Here is a 15,806-nt window from a genome sequence, read left to right as displayed (position 1 = left end):
TATATGAGGTCCAAATAGATTTTTGCAAATTAATCTTATTGTAGTACATCATACAATACTTCTTCAGTGAGTCTTTAGGTCATGTGCGCTCGCCCTTTCCTTCCTATGTAAACTTCTGTGAAAAGGCCCTCTCAGCATTCATAGCCCCTTGGGCTGAGAACCATCAGCTAAGGGGCACAGTTGGAATGACTCTTTCTTTGATGCCACATAAAGCATAAAATGATAAATATTTGTGTTTTAGTTCCTGTGCATAAGAAAACAGTGCACCAGAATAGACTAAAAAGTCAATAGCATCCCTCATTAACTCTGAAGATTGTAAAGATGCTTTCAGCATACCATCTAACAAGTGGCAAGGATCTCCTACAGGGAATCACTTCAGCTCGGGTATTAACTTTAACAGGTCATCACACATCTTTTTTATATACGTAGCTGAATCACTGCAAATACAAACAATATCACTCCAATCTTTGTTGAACTTGGAAAGAACCTTTTTTGCAGAGCATTACAAGTGACAATGAGTTCCATGTTTTCCAAAAGTCTGGTGTCATGTTTTCACCACTATCCCAGATGCTTGGTGATCTATATACTTGTCACTATACCTTGCATTGAATGTTTAAAGCCTGAGGTGTCGGCAATTCAGCTACTATCAATAGTGCCCCACTTGAAACTATGGTCTGATGTGTTAAGGGTTTTTACCCATTCTCTGTGGGTAAATGTGATGACACATATTAGAAAAGATTTTTATGAAACCAGCCATTTTACCTATCAGTGAAAGAATCGAATGCAGCCAAAATATCAAATATGAGTTTGATATTTCCTGATTCTCTATAGTTTATAAAATGATTAAACTAGACCTAAAACATGAAACTAAACTCTGCATTTTTAGACCAAAGGCCACAAAACCGAAAAAAGTAAAAGGAAGAAGAAACAATATTTTAGTGGCATCCCTAAAGAACAAAACTCAAGCAGAACAATGTTAGCCAGTCTTTCTTACTGATAGCTTGTATAACAAAGTTACATTGTATTAACCCCTTCAGGAAGAAAACAATCACACTTTCACTCTCTTTTCCCTTTCTTTGAATGGCATTTAGTTTGTGGTTGTCCAAATGTTTTTTCAGTGTTTATATGTTTTCACCGGTGAGGGCTATTTTTCTTTCAGTGGGGTTTTATCAGTTATTATAGGTTCAAACCTAAAACCCCACAGCCTAGGCATAAGCAATTGGCATTTGTGTGTTGTATTTAAGGAGCCTAAATGCTTCTTCATGGTATCGTGTACCTAGGTTCCTGCACAATTGTACCAACCATCTTTTGCAGATTTTTTTGATATCCAGAACTGGAAAAGAGTATGTGAAGTTCGGTCTCCTCTCCCTCACTGCATGCAGGGTACCCCAAATCAAAACTGCCGGGCCCATTTGTTCGTAAATGCACACAGAGTGAGAGAGCCATGTCTGAATTGTACATACAATTTCCTAGCTAGGACCGGTTGTATTTAATCTAAGCATGGCTCCAGATTATACGTATCCTTTATTACCAAAAAATGGCTGTAAGAGAACCAGTGGCAGAGTTTTCATGGAGTTGGGCGAGTTTGCCCTCCCTGTAGCTGCTAACTAGTTGTTTGCGTGAAATTGCTGCACAAGATATCTCCAGGTTGCTCCATAGGGTGTCTCCACGCATTATATGGAGACATTCCTTGATGCGTGTGAACGAAGCCAGTTTACCTGTACTGGGAAAACCCAGTATATCTTGTAGCTCAGACCTATATTCGGCCAGTTCTGGGGTCACCCATAGACGCTGCCAAAAATAACATGGGTCTACAACCAATTTCCTCTGCAATGGGTCTCACCCCTAGATCCAAACGTAGTGGAACTAGTGGGGAACTCACAGGAAGACCGGACAGCTGTCTAAGGAAACTGTTATCGGTTTTAATTATGGTGTTAGGGAGACAATGCCCCCGGAGTTCAGCCCCATACAAAGCAGCACTCCTAAATTGAGTTTTATGTATCTCTATAACCAGTCCTACAGGCTTATGAAAAGAGTTTCTGGATATCTTGGCTAGCCCGCCAGCGGTCTGGGTCATCTTTAGGCTAGACTTATCCGTTTGAGACCCCCAGTCCATTTTTTCTATTAGGGTGAGACCTAAATAGGCAAAAATAGATACCCTCTCCAGTTGGATACCATTCATGTGCGGGTTGGGGCGAGTTGAGCGGGCGGGGTTGACAACCATATATTTTGTCTTTTGTATGTTGACCTCCAATCCCCTAGTTCTACATAACTTGCAGAACCCGTCAAGGATTCTCTGGATGCCCATCGGAGATTTTGAAAGCAGGAGGGTGTCATCTGCAAACATCATTGCTAGGATTAGCTTGTGTGCTAACTTAGGGGCATCTATGTACTTCAGTCTGCTCAGCACATCTACCAGTCCGTTGATGTAAATGCAGAACAGGGTAGGGGCAAGAACACAACCCTGTCTAACTCATCTGTTAATTGGAATAGGTGGAGTGAGTGCCCCGTGCTTCTCAAACCTAATTTGGGCATAGTTGCCATAATACAGTCTTCTGAACATGTTCAGGAGATAGTATGGAATTCCAAGGTCGCTCAGGACCACCGAGAGGGCATCTCTAGGGACCATATCAAAGGCACTTTTGAGATCCACAAAGACCAAAAAAAGACTACCACCTTCCATATACACTGATTTCCAGTAGAGGAGTTGGAGCCTAAATATTTGCTTGATAGTGGATGTTTTCCCTTAAAGCCAGCTTGAAAAGGGCTCATGATCTTGTGTTCCTCCAACCAGGTCTGTAGATTGATCCAGTAGTATCCTGGGGAAACTTTCTGCAATACATCAATCAAACTGATCGGTCTGTAGTTGATGCGTAATGAGAGGGACCCTTTTTTGTATACTGGAAGAATCTCAGCTCCAGCCCAGGTTACAGGGAGTGCCATCCCTTTTAAAATATCATTGAAGAGCACCCACAAATAGGGACCTCAGATGTTAGGCTCAACACGAAAAAGATCCCCATGTATCTTGTACAATCCTGGGGCTTTACCAGGACCTTTTTTTCTTACAGCTCCGGTAACTTCTACCAAGGTTAACTCTGGGGTAATGGCTGGGTTGCTAAGACCTGAGTACTATCCTCAGCCTCCAGGGGACCTTAAAGGGCCTGGAAATGCTCTTTCCTACTATCAGCCGCTAGGTTAGGCTCCAATGCTGCCTTTCTGTTGCTGCTACTTGTTGTAACGATATTCCAGAATGCTTTCATGTCCTTGGCCGCTAAGGCCTGTTTCAGGGTTGTCCATTGGTCAATTTCCCAGGACTTTTTTGCAAGTGCCATAGTATCTTTATAGTGGACCCTCGCCGTTTTTATTTGGGTTCCACTCTTGGATTTTATAGCCACTATTAATGCCCTCTTTGCCTCCCGACAGCTACCACTTATTTAGGACTGCTTTACGTTTGTCCTGCCCCCGTGGGCACCCACTGGCAAAAGTATATTGCCAATTTGGCGGTCATGGCCTCATGGATCTTAACAACATCTGTTAGAGATGCGACAATGCCGTCTGCTGTTGATAACTTTACTAGTTCCAAACGAGTGGGTATGATAGATTCAAATAAAAGGGCAATTCTGTTGGGTGATTGTTCAACCACACCCACCTTACTTTGCGCCTACCATTGGTGGGTGTTAGTCTATTATCTGTTGTTGGGGGTGGATCAGGATTTCCCCCAGTAAATGGGAACAGCAGCTCCAGAGTTAGGGCATTATGATTGCTGTCATGTTGTGGCAAGACAGTGAAGTCCACAACCCTATCCCACACCCTGGTTTCTACCAGGATGTAGTCTATGGTGAACGAGTGACCAGCCCTATTATCACTAAACCTTCCAGTAGTGTCAGAACTGGTTCGGCCATTGCAGGCTCGCAGAGAGTGTTTTAGGGTAAACAATTTGATCTGGAGAGCCAGTGGTGTCCAAGCCCTGATTGGCAGATGTTAGACTCAGGGATGGCCCAAAGCTCATCCCCCACTGTGGGTGGTGTATCTTTAAGATCTTTCATTGGCTCAAATTGTCAATTAAAATCACCCCCTAAGACCACCAGAACATTACTGGGGAGACTGGAGATTAGACCGTCTAGTTGGTCTAGGGTCGGGAATTTTTGCGCGCTCCTCACAGGCCTAGAATACACGTTAACTTGGACTAGTTTAAGATTTGTTGAGAAAGGTAAACAACCTTTACAACGCAACTTTTACCACGCAGTGCCTTTACAACGCAACTTTTACAACGCAAACCATTACAACGCATTGCGCTGGGGGGCGCTCTAGGATAGGGAATAGGTTTAATGTACTATCCAACACTTTCCCTACTATCCACGGGGACTGGAGTTGGAATAGTAAATTAAACAATTCACAGCGCCTAAAAGCACTATGCGTTGTAAAAACCACATTGTAAAAGCATGCGATGTAAAAGCATGCGCTGTAATGTCATACATCCGTTGAGAAAGTTAACATGATACACAGGATGTCCTCAGAAGGATACTGTACCAGAGTGGCCATGCATCCTAGATGGGAACCTACCCAGATACATAACCCTCCAGAAGGTCTACCCTGTCCTCGTGATATGGCAGGTATTGTGATGGTTGGAAACCTCACGCGTGGGTCTCCTCCGTTCCTCAGGTTTCCTGTAACACGCATATGTCAAATAGGTCCACAAAGTCTCCCCAGTCAGTACCACTCAGTTTGCTCTTGAGGCCTGCTACATTCTAGGATAAAACCCTACGTTTCTACATTAGTTGGTTAGCTAGACTGCCACCCAGGGTTTCAAGCTCCAGCGGTTCTACTATCTCAGACGACACACTGCGACACCCGCACATAATACCAGCGAAAGCTTCCGGTGTTGCCCTATTTTTTTTATAACTACAGGGGTTTCTAGTACACCAGGCGTATGAGATTGGGCATATAAATTTATAGGGCTGGAATGGGCTTTTTCCGGTGACAATGTATTCAACTTAGAGTTTAATATTACTGATGAACCTGAGAGGTTGAACAGTGGGAGGTAATCAGTAGAACTAAAATGCACATTCACAGGATTATCGCTGGGACCCTGGCTCATGGGCCTAGACTTTTGAATGTTGGCATCCATTCCCGTACCCATTGGAACCTCTCTCGTTTGCGCCGTCTTAAGGTCCCTCCCTTCCCTGTGCAGAAAAACAGAGTCGGGTAGCAAACCCGGCCACATGCCCCTCCCCATTACGGTCCCAGGACAGGTAATTTGCGGGTCGGGATTCGATTTTAATACAAGTCAATCAATGTCTGACAAGACCCCAAGTCTGTTTGTCACAGGCAGATTAAATATTGAAGGTCTCATGTATTGGTACCCCATACCCAACAGTGGCTGGTTCTGATACCAGTCATCCTGTGGTCTTCTGTTTCTTGCTCTAGATTGGATCAATGATCTAGGGATTTAGAAGTAAATGAGCGGGAGTAACCTAATTAAGGTACCTGAATCCTGGACTGGATGATTCAGTTGCAAGAGGTGTTGTATAATCTGTGGGTTTTTTAAATTAATTATGACACAATCCCCACATTGATTTTTGGGCCTGTTTCCATTCCAGCTAAACCTTAGGGTCGTAAGGATTTCGTTCGCATAGAAGTAAGCGAACTGATGATATCTAGCCGGCCAGTGCAAACACTTATTTTTTAGCTCTAGCTGGGTTTTCCTTTGGACCTCTTTATCTACAGGGACTCCTTCCAGAACAACAACATATGGAGTTGAAGCCAGGGGAAGGTTTATTGTTGGTAAATCAACCCGACCCCTGCCCCCCCAAGTTTTGATGCCCAGCTCTGTCCATACTGTTGGTCAAAGCACCTAAGGTTCATAGCCCCCGTTCCCCCTGCTTGAGTCCAGAGTCTGAGCTAGCGTTTGTCAAAGCTATGTTATTAGGGACCTCCTCATGTGGGGCTTTGGCAGTGCCAGTGGGTATGTGACCAACAGGGTCAGTTTAGTTCGCTCTGGCTGTGGTAGGGATTACAAGGGTTTTTCCATCTCTGTTGGTGCACAGGTTAGCCAGTTTATCAAGTCAGGCTAACACAGGGCAAGCTCATCTCTCACAGTGGTTCTGGTCTGTTCTCTTAGATCCTCCATTAAGGAGACCACCCATGGCGGAAATACCGTATCCAGTTGTAGACTGTGGCCATTGTCAGGGACCTGGTTAGTCAAGGTTCCTATGTTTACGGATGTTCCGTCATTGGATTTTTCCTATTTTATCCCCGACATGTGGACTGTTTGGTTTTGTTAATCTTCGCTATACCCTTGTTCTCACCCCCGTGTAGATTGTTTGGGATATGGTTCTTTTTCGATATCTGGTGCTTGCAGGGAATACACCGGGGTTCTTTCCAGAGCGCTATTGGTTGTGAGTGTGGCTGAGTGCTATTGGTTGTGAGTGTGGCTGAGTCAGTCGGAGTACACTGGACTTCAGGGGTTAATGACAACCAGTGTTCGGTTAATTCTATCTTCATAGCCACTACCCCTATGGCCATCTGGAGCATTCAAACAATGGACGTTTGTGGCAGGGGTGTATTAGTTGGGGCTGTGCTTGATGGTTGTCATTTAAGCATGGGCGTAAAATCCGTTCCGCTCGCGGATTTTGCGGATTTTCGGCAAATTCGCAATCCGCGAACTCTAGCGAACTTACCGAAAATTCGTAAAATCCGTGCGAAGCAGATTTTTTGCTTGGTCGCACTTGCCAACTAGAATACTATACAATTTCGCGGGAGTAAATACTTGCGAACACGTAGATGCGGTGGGCAGCGACAATCTCGCAATTGCGAGATTGCAAAATTTGCAATTTCGCACAAGAAATCCACCAGCAGGCAGCATAAACCTTGAAAATTATGATTTTTATCAGAATAACTCCTCAGGTTGACATTTGCCTGCACTTTTTCTCTGCAAGGAGTCCATTTTGGGGGGGGGGGAGGAAGGAAGTGCCCCACAGTCTCCAACTTCCTGTTCCTGTCCAGCAGGCTCCTCCCAGTGCTTTCTTCATGTGCTGGTCACTTTGATTTGGATCTTGACCTGGAAGGATTACTTTTTGTGGATGCTGCTGGATATTTGGATTTTTGCAAAACTGAAAGCACTCAGCAGGTGCAAAAGTTCAATCTTATCATTAGTAACCATTCCCTGTAGTGCTTCCTGAGGGGCCCCTTCAGAGTTCATTTGCCTACTTGCAACTATTCTATGACCCTGCTCTGACCCTCACAGCAGGCTCAGAGAATAGCTACAAGTATACCACAAAGGTCCTGTTAAAAAAAATTACACTGCAACAGAAAGCAATTACAGACAAAACTGAAAGCACTCAGCAGGTGCAAAAGTTCAATCTTATCATTAGTAACCATTCCCTGTAGTGCTTCCTGAGGGGCCCCTTCAGAGATCAGTTGCCTACTTGCAACTATAGGCCACAAAGGTCCTGTGAAACTGTGCACTGCAACAGAAAGTAAATTAGAGATAAGGAAGCAGGTGCCAGCCAGACTGGAAGTTTAAATTCAGTGACACATTAATCAACCCCAAATTAATTCATGTCAGTTGAAGCAGGGCAGGTGTGCTTGCTTTTTTTCACCCCCATAATCTACAGTGATAAACCAACCAGAGGGTGGCAGTGATGTACCAGAGGGTGGCATGGGTGTACCAGAGGGTGGCAGTGGTGAAACAGAGGGTGCTGTGAACCTGTGATGATGAACCAGACGTAGAAACAACATAGTCGCGGCCGTTGCGAGCCGACAAGTAAGTTCGCAATTGCGAACTGGTACAAAACCCTCGCGAACTGGCAGAAACCCTTGCAAACACACAAAAAAAAATCCGCAAATTCGCGAGAGTTCGCGAATTTTGCGGATTGCCAATCCGTAAATACGCAATTTCGCGGATTGCCAATTCGCAAAATCCGCCCATGCTTACTGTCATTTGTAGTACGCTTCCCCATTGTTTATGGTTTGTTGTGACAATTACATATACACCCCGGCTCTGGTATTTGCCACCACACAGAGAAATAAGGTGCGCTGGTTTGTGAGTGGAGACTCCAAAAGAAAGCAGTAGTACTGCTACGGCATACCGAGTTATATGAAACTGTCAAAGATACAGAAAAAGCACATACAGGATGTCTTAGCATCGTCCTCTCATTAACTGTTGTGGGGCCGACCCAAAGGAGCTCTGGGTTGTTACTCAATATGACATGGGGGCCATGTAGATGACCCTGTGCAGGAGCAAGTACATCCGGCAGTCCGACAGTGATGGAGGCTCCAGCGCTTGGGGACACCTCTTGCATTTATATGATGCTTCTGCTGGCGCTCCTGTGCTGCGTCACCCCTCCCCCGCTGGTTTAAAGGTAATCCCAGCAGTCAGACAGTGATGGAGCATATTAGTTCCTCTTTCTGAGCAGGCCTCAGTTGTTAACCTCCTTTCCTCTTTTCATGAACAGGGTGTCTCTGGGTATCTGCTGTGCAACCAGTAGGAATAGTGTAGGTCCAAGACTCTGAAGTACATTGGCTGTTTCTGTATGCTGTCTATCCTTGTCAATGTGTGGTCTCATATTCTCTGGAATCATGGGCTATCGGGTCATATGAAATCTTTTTCCATAACAAGAACATTGCACAAACTATGACTGTACATAAGAAATCTTGGCTGCTCAGGTTCCATGTTGCTGAAATTAGTTACTTTGTTGCATTTAATAAATGTCCCAAAAGCAGCCTATCCGGAGCTGTAACCACTGCCTTTGATTTCTGCTAGCCTAATACCACTACCTCCGGTGTTTCCATTGGGTTCCTATTTTTAATATGACCAATATTAAAGAACGAAATGTCAGCTTTGTGCATCCCCACCACATGTGTAGTATTATGACCACTTCTGTTACACATCTCATACCAAGCCACATAATTAAGTAAAACAAAGACTAACTGAGGTATTGATAAATTCCCTGACCACTCAGCACTTAGTAGAGTCTGAAATAAACCAGTTTAGACTAGAACCAGACTTTCACAGCATTTCCAAACATCCATTCCCACAGCTCAAAGTAAAGTCCTTACTCAACCCACTCTCTGATCAATCCGCACTCAATCCCATCTCAGAACAATCCACTCTTGCAAATCTAGCAGATATATTTAGTTGTACATGATAAAAGTAATTGAAAACACCAAGCAAACCTGGGTATTGTATGACAGGTAGAAGGAGAGGATAGGCAGCAGATGGTAGTGGAATGAGGAAAAGAACGTTTAGAAAAAGGAGAAACAAGAATCCTAAGAAGATTTTATATGCAAAACAAAGTTTACACAAGTACGTTTTTTAAAAAAAATACGCAAAATTGATCAAGGTCTTCTCTTCATCCCAGGTCTCCAGGTTGGTAATTCCAGAATGATGGGGGGTACCTGGGAAGCAGTGGGTGTAGCAGAGTGTTGTTTGAACTTCTTTACTATGAGTCTGAAAATAGTTCTGCAAATGGGGCTTTTACTTTCCCAAAGCAAACCCAAGGAGATGATGGACGGGGTGCTGAAACTTTTCAGCCACTCACCCCCAGTCACATATCTGGGTTGAATCCATCATCATTCTTTAGCTCACTTTGCCACCTCAGTTCAGTCCCAGCTATATGCAAATCAGTCTTGACCCTGTGACTCATGGGAACAGTCCAGCCCAAACTGCCCAGCCAGGTCTTCCCTGAACCATAAACAAGCATCCTGGAACCGGTTTCTGGGTAACACCCTTTATCAGCCAGGATAGCTTGAATCCAGTGGCAAAGTGAGCAAGGGACCCACGTCTGGGCATATCCTGCCAATGATGGACGGAGTGCCCACAGATCTGGGTTGAATTCATCATCATTCTTTATCTCACTTCGCCTCCTCAGTTCAGACCCAGCTATTTTGACATCAGTCTTGACCCTATGCCTGAAAACAATGAGCTGGAATCATAGGAGAAACGCTGAAGGTAAAAGCAAACAATTGGTACATAAATTATTTTATTTAGGTTAGCCTTGACCAAAAGGGGATCCACCAGTCTTATTCAGGCCTCACTCCAAGTCACAAGTCACAAGAACACTTTCCCCTTTGTACACTGCTTGACTGTACAGTGGAGGAGAACATGGCCAGGGTAAAGAGGGCAGTTCAAGTGCATAAGAAAGCTTAGACCTGGATCTTCCACCATGTTCTCAACCCTCTTGCGTCAAACGTAGTCAGATTCAATTGGTTGCACAAGAGATGAGTAGTGAAATGTGTGTTAGTGGTAGGTGTATTGAGGAGGTAAGGTGGACAAAGGTGAGGTAGATAGAGTGTGAGAGTTATTTATTGCCAGGCATGAAAACTAAGTGCCTGATTATGAGGTTGCTCGGAAAGGCTCAGACTGACAGTTGGATTCTCCTAGACCATGTCAGAACCCTTCCGACCGACTCGGTCGGAAACAATTCCAACTGATTGATTATGATGCTTGCAGTCGGAAGGGAAACCGTTCGGTCGTTTCGAATCGGTTCTGACTGACACTCTGAGAATCCAAGTCGGTCAGAGCTGATTCATACAGCTCTACAGGCAGCGTTTCCGACTGACCAATTACAATGTCGGATTCTGACAGCCTTTCCCACTTGGTCTGCCCGACACAAAAAGGCTGTCGGAAACTGACTTTGGGGGGCCCCTAGCAGGCCCCCTTTCATCCTGAGTCCTCTAGTTTAGGGTCAAGGGAGTATCCAAGGGAACCCCCTGTAAAACCATGCACAGTGTGGCAGGCACAATGGGGTGTCTGCGACAGGGTGCAAGGTTTTCTGCAGACACCCATTCTTCCCATAGAAGCCTGTGTTGTTGGTCAGAACACAGGCTTCCATTGAAGTCTATGGGAGTCCTTCCGAAAGGTGTTCGGAAGCATCATAATTGGTCAGGCAGAACCGCTGACCTGGAGTCTGTCGGAACGAAATCTGACAAGGAGTCGGGCTGTTTGGTTTCTGACCGACATCGTAATGAGGCCCTAAGCTTCTGTGAAGTATGTATGTCTAGATGTCAAATAAAAAAATAATCTGCTTTTTATCCACACTATTACTACACTGAGACTTCTGACTGTCTCAATCCCTTTACAAAGGTGCTTCTTGAAGGTATGCATGTGCTATTTCTATACGCAAACCTAGCCAAAAGGCAGCATAACACTTTACAGGGTCAAAGACAAGCATTAAACCAACAAGTGATAGGAGAGGTAGCTAGTTTTGGGGCAGTTATTCCATTGTCATGTAGTGTTCTTGAAGGAGGTGCACCTTTTGTTGTTTCCTAAATTGGAGCAGCATTAGGGTGATTCGGATGTATACAAGCATGTTGTTCCAGATCCTGGGGGCATTGATGGAAAAGGCCTGCTGCTTTGGTTTTTCTTTTTTACTCTTCTTAGTCTTCAGTCTGATGGTGTCCTGGCTACAGGCATGCTGAGACCCACCAGAGATGGTGTGCTTGTCTGCAAGATAATAGTGTGATGGTTGTGAGGCTTTGTAAATGATGCAGCTGGTTTTAACACCATCGGCGCTGCGCATTTTCCCGCTGTGCGCTGACTTTTTGAAAAACCCGCGGTTCATGACGAGCTCAGCTCGTCATCAGCGTACGAGAGGTGTACCTCATGACGAGCTGAGCTCGTCATCAGCGTCGAAGGGGTTAAAGATGTCACGAGCCAAGGGGAGCTAATGGAGTTCCATCAGAATGGGAGTGATCTTATAGTTTTTCTTCAGGCACTGGATGAGACATGTTGCAACATTAGGACGCCCTTAAGGGATGCCAGTATTGAGTCTGAAAGGACATAGGGTAGGGCTGTACCTCCATCGAGATGCGAAGGTACGACGGCTTGAAGACTAGTTATGAAGTCTCTTTCTGGAAGAAACGGTGGAGTTTCTGGGCAGTTGTTCACATTGACCATGTCTTAAAACATCTTCATTTTATGTCCATATAAATAGGTATAGTAATTGTATCATTAGTCAATAACTGTGAGTAATATTTTATTTATTTCCTTAGGTAATGAAAACCTGCTGCGGAGGCGCAATAGACAAAGTACACTTCCAGTTCAGCTAATCAATGCTTCAAATAATGCTGCGACAGACTCACTGCTTGAACAAGGTAGGTAATTTGTGCCATTCCCTTTTCCTGTATCTTTGCTGAAGTGAATTTTCTCCAGGACGCATTCTGGGTATGAAGGCTGTATATATTGCCTCTAATGCTGTTGAAAAAAGTGAGCAGCATCCAATAATGGCCTATACCTTTCTGTGCTATTTCCTTCATCTCTTCAAACTGGTACACTATGTCATCTGAAAGTTTGTATTCACATAAGTGCCAGCACAACCAATTTCGGTGGGAAACTCCACCGTTTTAAACCAATATAGTTATGTTAGCTTATTCCCACTTAAAAGACTCTCTATTCAAATTCATATAAATGAACAAATGTACCCTCATTTTTTCACATACTGGCATCTATGCATTCATCCCTGCTTTTTGCCATCCTCTTTGTACTTCTGTATGCAAGGGTCAGTGTTGGTTACTCTGTGAATAGAGGTAGGTTTAAGAAATACTGCTGCTGTTAATGAGGTAGGATTCTCTTTACGAATGGCTTGGCATGCAGTGTTGGAGAAAAATACAGAAAAGTGATTGATAGATAGATAGATAGAGAGACATAATTTAGAAAAAGACAAATTACAATTAAATTATACTAGTTTAAGATATTAGTTTATATTATATATATGGACAACGTGTTTTTTATTAAGTTATAACAAGTTATTAGCACGTTTTATATTATAACAATTCCATGTTCTGCTAAATTTAAATGTACTGTTTTAGTTTAAATTTAATTTGACTGTCTTACTGGAGTTTATGTATATGTATATATATATATATATATATATATATATATATATATATATATATATATATATATATATATATATATATATATATATATATATATATATATATATATATATATACATACATACATACATACATACATGTGAGCAAGGCTCCTTGGAGCCGAAACGTCATGCGGCTGAATTTGCACTAAATAAAATTCTAGCACTTAACTAGTCCATTTCCGTACTATCCTTGCCTGGGTGAAGTTCTGCGTGCTGGGAGCGAGATGCGGCTTTCCGGATATATATATAGTCAGTCAGTCACTTAGTTAGTTAAGATATATATAGACAAGCTATGTTGGCACGCCAGGAAAATATGTAATCCTTTATTTTTAGAACTGTTGATGTTTTTCTGCCCTAGTCTTTATCGAATCTTAACAAAGTGCTCCATCCCGTATCAATATAAGTAACACCATTTCATAGACATGAAAGAGGAACTTCCCAATTGTATGAGGAATACAGATAACATGTTTATCCAAATCTCTCAATGATTTCTACTATGCATTACATATTAAATACGCCAATCTATAGAATTCATTCACTGCAATTATCTATGCAGAATATATCCTATGGTAAGCCATAGACAGGGATTAAATACTTTCTCTATGTGATCTTGATTCCATTGGAGATAATGCAAAATGAAAATGGGTTATATAGTTCATAATTTTGAACCATTCTTTTGGTGAGAAATGTTTATGGCATATATATGTTTATGTACTTATTAAATAGTGCATTATGATAAAAATCTTGTGGGCATTACATATTCCCATGCAATACAGGAAAGTTGTCTTGACAATCTAGCATATCAAATCATGGATCAATACTCAAAACTCCCTTCCGTTCCCAGTGGCCATTTATATTTACCAGCTGGCAAAAGCTATATTGTCTTCAGTCACCATTCTTTTTAGTAACCAGTAGATTATACATGATAGGACATTGAAAGTAAGGGTACACATCCAGGAGGGTCTAGGAGGAATGTGCAGTGTGATATGTGACTTCCCATCTGGTAATTTACTACATTACAAGATCATGACACTTGATCGCTGATCATTCCGATGATTGCTAAATGGAGAGAGGACACATTGGATATAGAGAAAATGGGTAAATGCACATAAATATGTGTTTTCTTTAAAACGTGTTCACTTTCCTGTGTATTTCTTGATTACAGAAACTGCAATGTACATAAAGAAACTTGCAAGCATGTCAGAAAATGAAAGAATTAAAGAAATCCAGAAGCTTCCAATAGTTCTAAAAAGAAAAAGAGAACTCAGGTAACATGTTATGAGTTGAATTTCTGTTTAGCCACATTCATTTGAAAACCTAGAAGATAAGGTACCCTTATTGACCAGGTCAAGGGTATTCTAAAAGTTTATCATGAATAATATATGTCATGTTCAGGTTCAAATAATGTTAAAGCTAAGGCATTCATAACAGATGTGATTACCTGCTCAAAGCATGTCTGTATTTTTTCATTATGTAAAAAAATACCTATTAAGTAAGCAATTCCGTTATTGGTTCAGTCATTGTCATAAACCGAGGAATGCATTTGTAATCCAATTAACAAACCCCCAATTAGTCACTATAAGGAGGATGCATGACTTAACACAAGGCACTGGTTTGACCAGCTTTGACTTTAATAATGTTTCACACCAGAACCTACTATCCATTTGACCTTCTGCATGGAGTGACATAAAGTTCCACTGCAATAAGAGGAGCAGCAAATGTTTAAGTAGCCTGTGAATTTCTGCTCTAGGATCAGCTTTTACAAGGATGGTCATATTTTAAGAGCAGCTATCGCTTTACTTTTGTAAGTGGGGTTATGTCTCTGTTAGGGACTAGGCAGCGGCTCTCTCCCTAACATTTCTGCATGAAGCTCAACTCATGCCAGTTCTAGTACTCATTCTTGAACACTGTTTCACTTCAGAGACAAACCAAATGCTAAGAAGTGCTTAGAGATTTTTCTTAAGAGGATGTATTTTTAAGGGGGAGAAAGAAAAGACAAGGATTAAAAAATGGGCAGTTCCCTCTCGCTCAGGTCCCTCTTAATATTTGTAGGAAGGTAGATCCCTGACTATGGTTGCCCCCAACTTTTTGCCTGGTGTTTTGCTGGTTTTCTGACTTAGTTGACCTGGGGCCCTGCTATTCAGGACCCCAGGCCTACTGCTCTCTCTGTAAAATGGATTCCATGTACCTTAGGTACATATCTAATTGGATACTGAGTCACCTTATCAGTCCCTGTACAGTGTACCTTAGGTACCCAGGGCATAGGTGTACCCAGGGCCTACCAGGGGCTGCAGCATGTATTATGCCACCCCTGGCTGGCCATCCAAATCTGACACAACTGGCTGCACGACAGCTGGGGCAAGGTGGTGTAATCACCCTTTGCTTTAGATATAGTATACCTATATCTAACCCTAAAATGGACACACAGATCTCCTATCAGTCACTCCTATGGCAGGCCTTGACAATCCTGAATAATTACAAAAAGGGGGTGGTGATGGACAGAGTATCTGAGTTAATCAGAACACTCCTACCCAGTCAACAGATCAGGGCTTGATCCATCACCGTTTTTTAGCTCACTGCACCATCCCAGTTCAGAACCTGGCTATATGCAAATTAGTCTGTCCCTGGCCCAGTGCATCCTGGGAACAGGGCAGACCAAACTACCAAGCCAATTCTTCACTGGAAAGGAAACAAGCTTCCGGGGACCGGTTTCTGGCATTACAGCCGTCTTCGGCCCGGCTTGCTTGAATCCTGATGGTGCAATGAGCAAGGGACTCATGTCTGAGCATACCCTTCCACACTCATGGTGGCCAAAATAATTACAAAAAGGGGGTGGTGATGGACAGAGTATCTGAGTTAATCAGAACACTCCTACCCAGTCAACAGATCAGGGCTTGATCCATCACCGTTTTTTAGCTCACTGCA

The 15,806-nt window shown here is 43.0% G+C and overlaps 1 protein-coding gene across 2 annotated transcripts in view; it reads left to right on the top strand.

Annotated features, from left to right (window-relative positions):
* The window catches only part of TMC5 (transmembrane channel like 5), a 571,516-nt gene that overhangs the window by 193,385 nt on the left and 362,325 nt on the right, over positions 1 to 15,806 (top strand). For both annotated transcript variants that reach the window (XM_078665241.1, XM_078665242.1), the window contains exons 5-6: positions 11,995 to 12,096; positions 14,047 to 14,149. In XM_078665241.1, the coding sequence (XP_078521367.1) occupies positions 11,995 to 12,096; positions 14,047 to 14,149 (205 nt within the window). The remainder of the gene's footprint in view (positions 1 to 11,994; positions 12,097 to 14,046; positions 14,150 to 15,806) is intronic.

The sequence above is a fragment of the Lissotriton helveticus genome, chromosome 10, assembly GCF_964261635.1.
Source record: "Lissotriton helveticus chromosome 10, aLisHel1.1, whole genome shotgun sequence".
In the NCBI taxonomy this organism is placed as follows: Eukaryota; Metazoa; Chordata; class Amphibia; order Caudata; family Salamandridae; genus Lissotriton; species Lissotriton helveticus.
This window is presented reverse-complemented; position numbering and strand designations above follow the sequence as displayed.